General features: G+C 43.9%; 1 protein-coding gene and 1 long non-coding RNA gene across 3 annotated transcripts in view; both read left to right on the top strand.

Moving 5' to 3' along the window:
- The first annotated feature begins 4,892 nt into the window (after positions 1–4,892).
- Positions 4,893–6,876, top strand: LOC118556851. Its single transcript, XR_004927421.1, has 2 exons — positions 4,893–5,665; positions 6,737–6,876. It is a non-coding gene; the product is annotated as an uncharacterized LOC118556851 (long non-coding RNA).
- A 175-nt stretch (positions 6,877–7,051) lies between these two features.
- Positions 7,052–8,198, top strand: part of nrp1a (neuropilin 1a) — a 73,633-nt gene continuing 72,486 nt past the window's right edge. Inside the window, exon 1 of one of the 2 annotated variants that reach the window (XM_012865062.3) lies at positions 7,052–7,227. In XM_012865062.3, coding sequence (XP_012720516.2) covers positions 7,161–7,227 — 67 coding nt within the window. In that variant the 5' untranslated portion in view covers positions 7,052–7,160. The remainder of the gene's footprint in view (positions 7,228–8,198) is intronic. The other variant, XM_012865063.3, reaches the window with a different exon arrangement.

Raw genomic sequence — 8,198 nt, 5'->3', positions numbered from 1 at the left:
CAAAAGTATTTTGACCTCTTTATTTTAGTCCACTCCTGTTGGAAATCCTCAAACAGAAATTGCTTGAGAGAAGATCTCTGAATATCAATTTTCAAGTTTCCCCACAGATTTTCAGTTGGATTTAGGTCTGAACTTTAACTGGGTCATTCAAACGCATGCATAGGCCTTGATCAAGCTCCTTCCTTTGTAGCTCCGGTGGCATGGCAGGGTTGTTATCCTTGGTAGGAGTTGAACCTCTATGTCAGTCTCAAGTCTTTTGCAGTCTCTGATATATTTTCTTCCAGGATTGCCGCATATTAAGGTCCTTCCATCCTCCCATCAATTCCCACCAGCTTCCCTTATCCCAATGAAAGAATCTCTCCCAGAGCTTGATGGTGCCACCACTCTGTCAAACCATGGCAATGGAGGCTTTAGGGAAATTGACAGTATTAGTTTTGCATGTGGGCCAAAAAAAAAAAACAGCACAGTGTATTTTGGTATCATCAAATTTGTGGATTGCTGGACTGATAAATTCTCCTGTCATAAGGGCTCCTCACCTGAGTTATGTGCAGGCAGTTTAGGAGGACAGCTATATCATGGTAGGTTTGCAGTGGTGCTATAGTCTTTCCATTTTTGGATAATTAAGCAGCTCTCTATGGGATGTTGAAAACATTATAACTTAACGTGGCTCTAGATGTCTCCAAAACTTTTGCCATGACCCTGAATTAAATACAAATGAATGCCACACCTTTTAGGTCTTCATTTCTAAAAAGAAAATGTAATTAACCCATATGTCCATTCCCTCCCACCGCACAGTTGTATTGTGTTCGTCTATCACATATAATCTCAATAATATTCATTAACATAACCTTTAAGTGATTTAATAACAAGTTGGAATAGTTCAAAGATCATAGGGGCATTTTTGTAAGACATTGTACAGCCCCAATTTAATATCTGCGGAGAATTATTGGAAAGAAAAAAACCTTGGCAGTATGTCTGCAGAATTATTTCTTTGTGAGAAGATTCCATCCCTCATGACTTACTCAGTGCTAATCATCAGTGATAGCGTAGCAAGAATTGTTTCCTTTGTGCAGCGAAGGTCGCCGTTATTAGAGGGCAGAGTGATGAACAGTCTGGTAGCATAGCTCGTCCTCATGCAGGAGGCCAACTCTTAGTTAGAGACCCATAAATAAGATGTTTTTTTGTCAATGATGCTCCACATCACCTCTTACACTGAAGTTTTATTGTCGGTGGGCGAGGTCGATACGGTCACAATAATGTGTCTGCACGACCAACCAAAGTGACGTATGTCTCTTGGTGCCACTGTGAGCCCCTCCGTAGTCCTTTCTATTTTACATCTGTGGTCCGTCAGGTCGCTTCAAACTAACATGTAACCGACTTTTAAATACAGTTTATATTTGGGGTAAGGTTCCACAACAGGAACAAGTACGGATCAACGGGCTGATGCACATCTAGGCTACTTCTACCAGGGAATGAGGGGGACTGTCATAGACAGATGAAAACAATGACATTTACATTAAACTTTGTTGGTAAGTGGACAAAGAAAAAATATTTAATTAGAGCGGATGACTTTGACCTCAAGAAGCAGAAAGCTCTGTAGACTGTTGGACTGGAAGGGCTTTAGATTTGTAGACCAGGGTGGTAGTCTCATTTTTTTTTTTGTGTACATTCATGTTTGCTTCGCTAGAGCTTTCCATCGTCCTCAGTCGCGTTTGCAGGGTTTCTACACAAGATACCAAGGTTGTGGTTCTCAAGTGGAAGAGGTCAAGTTTAATAATCTCAATGTTTTGTTAGGATGAGAGACGAGGTTGGAGGCGGAGCTGGATTTGGATCTATGTGCTTCTCTGGAATGTCATGAAGAATGAGCTGTGGCAAAAAGCAAAGCTGTTGCTCTTACAGGACATTCTATGCTCCATCTTTCACCTCATGAGATATGGATCATGATTTAAAAAAAAAAAACAAGATCCTGTATAAAAGCAGGTGAAATGAGCTTCCTCTGTAGGGTGGCCTTTTGTTCATCATCTAGTGGAGTGGTTTGAGGTGGTTCATGCATCTCATCAGAGTGTTTGCCGGCTGCCTCCCTTTGGAGGTTTTCCCACTATGTCCTACCAGAAGGAGACTCTAATGCAGAGCCAGAACCCGTTTGAAGGAACTATGTTCTCCCTGTCTTGGGAATGTGTCGTGGTTCCCCAGAATGAGCTGGAGAGTCTGGGTTTGCTTTGCACTTGTTTCGCCATAGACGGACGGACAGAGGGATGGATGGACGGATGGATGAAAGAATTATTAAAGACCTACCTTTTTGTTTTTGCATATTCCTAATTTGATATGATGAAATCTGCTGTCCTCTTTTGCAAAAATTCAATGAGCCTACCCCAACTCCTCTAACCCAGTATATAAATTTGAACAGAAGCTATGAAATCCTGCCTAGATCCTTACCTCAGAAACCGACGTCTCAAACAGGCGTCAGACCTGAAGCTTTGAGTCTCCCCCTGACTCATTTACGCTGGCGAATAAAGGGCAAGTTAATGAAATCAAGACAGCTGCTCACAGGAGCCGTGCGATGTCCGCTTTTGTACCAGAGCTAATTATTCATCAGGGCCGTAGTAAAGATTAGCGTGGATATATACGGAGAACCAAATCCTTTAAATGGCTCTTACATTGTTCTCCTTACAATCCCCCACCCTCATTTTAGATATGCCGCTGCCGGGGCCCCCTTGTGAAATGACTCTAAACCATTGTTCCTGTTTTATCCTGATGACACTGAAGACTTGTTAGAGCTGCCTTTGATAGAGATGCCCGGCAAAATCTCAACACTGTGTTATCAGCGAGACAGAGAATTACTAAGGCTGGTATGAGAAGAAAGCCACTCGATCCTCTGCCTTCATCTCTCTTTGGGAATAAAAAAAAAAGTGATAATAACAACATGCAAGGATTGCAGGCTTATCTTTGCTCCATTGAGCCACAAAAACTTTTTTTTTTCTTCTTCTCCAAGCGGCGCAGATCTCAACACGAAGCCCTCTGTATTTACCATGTAAGCCTTTTAAAATGACAAAGTGGCACTTGTGTTTTCACCGAGCGACACAGCCATTCGCTTATTCCTAGGTCTGAATACGCAGTACATGCAGATTATTATTAATAACCTCCTGCAAAGAAGAGCGAGGGAACAGTTTAATCAGTGCACTCGTTTCTAAACTCAGCTGTGCACTCAGAGGCACAGCTGAGCTGAAGGAGAACGGAGCAGCGTGTGGGCCTCCTTCTCGGCTCTGCTCACCGGCTCTGATGCCCCCTTCAGGGCAGACGGTTGTTAACCGTGGAGGTCAGCGGCCTGGAGATCCTCCGCTTATTGCAGGCAATTGAAACCAGTCCAGAGCTCCAGCATGTTTAAGCCTTCAGGCGGCGAGGGAGTGTTTGAAAAAGGAGAACGGGGTGTGGGGGGGGGCGGGAATTGTTGTTTTTAACTTTCAGTTCCTGTTATGGGAGTTTCACAATGAGATGAGCACGTGTTTTTTCAGAGGCTCTTCTGTGCTTTTCAGGAGTTATGGAGAATCAGAAACCTTGTGTTGGAAGAGAAACACAAGAGACATAATTTCCCCCCCCCCCCTTTACTTCTTGATTTATTGGTCTGGTGTCAGGTTTTACCATACCATCTGATGCTTAATAGTCTTTTCTTTGAGCGTTTTTTTCCCACCTGGACATTGATATCAGAATTTAAGTGACTAACTCCAGCGCGGCCAGGATGAAAGCGCGCTTTAGTTTCCTGGAGTCCGACACAAGGTACAAGTTAAAAGGCTCTGCGTTTACTCTCGGGCACATTTTGCACGATGTAGCTGATACCCTACCCTGACCTTAGCTCTGAGAGGAAACCCGAAAAGTGAATGAATTTGAAATAACATAATTCCCGCCATGTGTACTCGGCTTGCTCCCTCGCTCCTTCTCTACAGCCCTTGAGCAGGTGCACCTGCTTCCTCTTAAAAGAACTTTCACAAGAGAAACAGCAAATTGAAACCAAGGCTATATTTATGGATTTTTACCCCCCCATGCCAACCATGGTGAGATGCTACCGTGGCCTGTGAGGCATTCCCAGCCAACATGGGTCTGTGGGCCCTATGTAGAGTTTACTCAGGGTACATGGGTGCGGCTAAGTAGATAAAAAGTGAGCTCACAACGGGCTTCTTTTATCATGTTCACTAGACTATAAACCCATATTAGAAAAACCTTACGGGTTCCTTATTTAAGTTTGAGATTAGTCTCAAATGGTTATTAAGAAAATCTGTTCAAATTGTCCAACATATCAACGGTTCATATTCATCCCATTTTCTACTCAGTTATCCTGATTAAAACCTATGTAGGCACTTAACTTACTCACATTCCAGGCATACTAGGATGTGAAGCCCCAGAAGAGGTGTGGTGCCATGTTAACTTCCTACGTGGGTCTGATGCAGGACAACTTCCTGTGTCCTTGAGGTATTGCCCACTTTAAACTGTTTGTAGTCGCCCATTTTGCTGGGTTCTCCACAAGAACCTGATTGGATCGAGCCTCCGCGGATATCATGCCATGCGGATGTTGCAATTTTAGTAGCTACAGTCTGCTGAGAAAGAGAGAAAGATTTAAAGTCCAGGCAAAGTGCACTGAATCGCCCAGGGGACCGTACAGCAGCACACCGGTGACATTGACATGGTCTGCCTATGGGACTGCACGTGTAAGCTGCACTGACGTGACCTTAACGCACGTCTTAATATTCTTTATCTCGTGGCCATATCCGAGCTCCTCTGTAGTTGGAGATTGAATCAGAGGCTTCCCTGATATCCTTATAAGGCTTCCTGAGCGCGATCCTGCCGCATCGCCCAGCTCTTTATCATACGAGGATATCAAGCAGGAGGGAGATTGTCGGTGAACGGATCCAAACCTGGCCGGTAGATCTCATTGAGGATGAGCGCGCTTTATGCTCGCTGGGTGTTTCTGGTGCATCCAATAAAGGCTGCAGGCTGACAGCGAGCGAGCGGCCGGGCAGCTGCGCTAAAATCTGCATATCGATGGCAGAGACGCACACGCGCCAAGAAAACAACCGCGCGCACATCCGCGCTCTCATCTCGCTCTTCGCTCGAGAAGGGGGCGTGTGGGACTGGCACGGACTCAGACCCTCCCCTCATTTGCATCAGTCAGTGGAAGAAGCTGAGAACGGCGGCGCGCGGAGGAGCACGGACCCGGAGGGGGAAAGTTGTTTTACGAGATTATTTTACTTTTCTTTGCCATATAGGCGTCCTGCCGCTGCTGAAACGTCCAAGAGCTGAGCGTTGTCCCCGCCTCTCGGTAGTCAGGGTTTGAGCGGTGACAGCGCGCTGAATGGGAGCTGGAGAGATCAGCTCTCAGCACGGGGAGAGGACTTGTCTGAGCGCCGAGCTGAAGAGCCGCTCTCCGGGCTGCGGCTGTGCGTCTTTACGCGGGGCTGGCCCGGACTCTGCGGGCGGTTCGAACTTGGGGAGGGAGTAAGTTTGGCTCGCTTTTGGAAGAGCTTCTGTCATTTTGAAAATAGAAAAAAAAAAAAAGAAGAAATCGGAGTAAAGCCTGCAGGATCGCGCACTTTGTTCTGTTCTGCTCTATTTGGAAGCGGCAAGATAGGAGAGCTGGATGCCTGCCGACGGTCCGCGATTCATCAAGACGCAGGTGAATCCAGATGTTCTTGACTTCATCTCAAAGGCTGAAAAAAAGTCAAAGCGGAGCGCTGTGGAAGAAAATATTGTTTTTTTTATTATTCAGAATCCCATGAAATTGGCTGTTTTGACCAAATTCGAATCGCAAATATCCCCTTTGTTCTGCGTTTTATTAGAAGTGCAAAACGGTTAATATTAAAGGTATTTTTTTTCCCATTGTTGTACATCACAATTTACAACGTCCCGGAGCTTTGTATTGTATATCAGGCTCCCAGGTCCCTTGTGTGCATTGTGATCCAGCAGTAAACGACTGCAGGCTACTGAGATACGCTTTAATTGATTTCCTCTAAATTTCAGAGCGCCGGTTTAATGGTGTCACGGTTGTAGGGCAGGCTTTAACAAACAGAAGTACTGGTGCTTAAAATAAAAGCTAAAAAAAGAGAAGGGGAGGAAAAAAAAGAGAAAATAAATGTAGCACTCTAGCTCCAGAGCAAGAAGAAAAAAATAAGGAACATGTGATCCACTTCCACGGGAGTTATAGGGAGGGTATTTAGAAGGATTCAGGAGTCACAAAGGGGAAGTTTTGTTGTAATCATTCCAAACAACAACTGGTACGGCACTTCTTGTGGAGGGGGGGATTCCTATGAATAAATAGTCTGTTTATGGTTGTCAACATGTTTTTTTATATATATATATGTATACATAGCTGGCCCGTGGCCCAGACGAAGAACGTCCTGTTGAGTCATTACATCTTCCATCGCTGTCTGGCTCCTTTTTTTGTGAGATAGGATAGTGGGAGGGAGGAAAAGGAACAGAGAGAGAGAGAGAGAGAGAGAGTAGGAGAGAGAGAGTGGGAGAGAGAGTCCTGTCACTTAACGAAGCGATGTTGCTCAGTGGCTCAGTGTGCAACTCCGCTTACGTATAAGGACCCTTATAGACACAGGTTGGCTATAATCAAGCCAATCACTATTCCCCTCTCTGAGCGCATAGACGCAGTAAAAGGTGCAGAGCGCACGCATTAATAAAGCAGTTTGCAATCTCCTTGCTTTATTTTTATTTTTATTTTTATTTGTGCGCTCCACAGCCAAGGATTATATCCATCCTCCAACGGAGTAAGGACGCAAGGTGGAGGGGCGGAGGACTCTCATCTTTCGGCGTCTCCGGAGTGGAAATGGCAAGGCGGGCGCTGGAGAGAGGAGAGCAGCCGGCGCAGGAGAGGAGACGGAGCCGGAGCTGAGAGACAGGATGCCCGCGACCTGAGCGCTCAGCACATTGATTCAACTTTTTTTGTTTGTTTGTTTTTTTGGCTGCAAAACTACATATCTGTTTTGTTTTGTTGAACTATAAAGAAGAGACATTAAATACAAAGAAGAAGAAGAAGGAGAAGAAGAAAGCGTCTTGGTGGATTAAAAACAAAAAAAAACATCATCATCATTATTCTTTCTTTCCTGGAGTGCTTTTCTCAGCTTTTTAATTTTATTTTTTATTTTGGAGGAGACAAAACGAGGATGCATTGTGGATTAGTTTTTGTCCTGTTCATAGGATTCTTCCTGGCGCTCGAGGCTTTTAAAAACGGTGAGTGTGACATCTGATATCTGTATAAATAAAGCTTTTTATGTACCCAGCAAAGCCACTAATCCCGCTGTTTTTCTTAAAGATTAGCCCCCTCTGATCTGCGCTGATCTTTGGGCAAACTCTGACTTCTACCTGAAAACAGCCTAAAGCAAACGCTTTGTCGTAGTGCAGTGCTTCAACTTAATGGAGTTTGAAAAGCAACGTTTTCCTTCAAACTTGGATTTAGAATATTTGTTTTTATGAAAATATTGCAAAATGTTGCATCACCAAACTTTAAGCCTTTAGTAAAACATACTTTTCTTTAATTAAAGATTAATAACGCTCCATATTACAAGCTAATAAAGATAATACTTACTGATGCACTGTATATATCAGTTGAGATAGAGTTAAGAAAAGTCAACCTGCTTTGTGTACATTAATAGATTCAAGCAACGAGTACTTTTTTATTATTTGGAACCAAAAAAAAAATCAAAAAGCTCATGTTGACGGGAGATGCTTTTATAAATAAATATATAGCTGTAAAAAAAAAAAGTGGGCCTTTAAAAATAGACTATGCCTATTTTTAATGATGAAACGCGCTGTCAGGATGAGGGAAGTATGGCGGAGCAAGCTGCAGATCAGCGTGACTTCAAAACCAAACTTTCCAGAGACGCGCCTGTGCGCCCAGACTCGGGTTGATGTATGCCTCCCGTCCAAACTCCTAACTGTAAGCTTGTCTGAATATTAAACTCAAAGGCGCTGCGCCTCCATCTCCGTCTGGAGGTCGCTGAACCACACGCGCGTGGCAGAATGGAGTTATCTAATAGAGATACGCATTCATAATAAATTATTTGTTGGCCTAAATTTTCTCTTTTTTAAATTATTAATCTCCGTTTTTCAATGAGCAGCACGCGATGTTGTCTATTGGAAATATATGCAGAGCTTTAATTATACGATTACAATCGGTGTGTGTGTGTATATATATATATATA

The sequence above is a fragment of the Fundulus heteroclitus genome, chromosome 21, assembly GCF_011125445.2.
Source record: "Fundulus heteroclitus isolate FHET01 chromosome 21, MU-UCD_Fhet_4.1, whole genome shotgun sequence".
Lineage (NCBI taxonomy): Eukaryota > Metazoa > Chordata > Actinopteri > Cyprinodontiformes > Fundulidae > Fundulus > Fundulus heteroclitus.
Note: the sequence above shows the minus strand (reverse complement) of the source record. Positions and strands in the feature narration are given on the sequence as shown.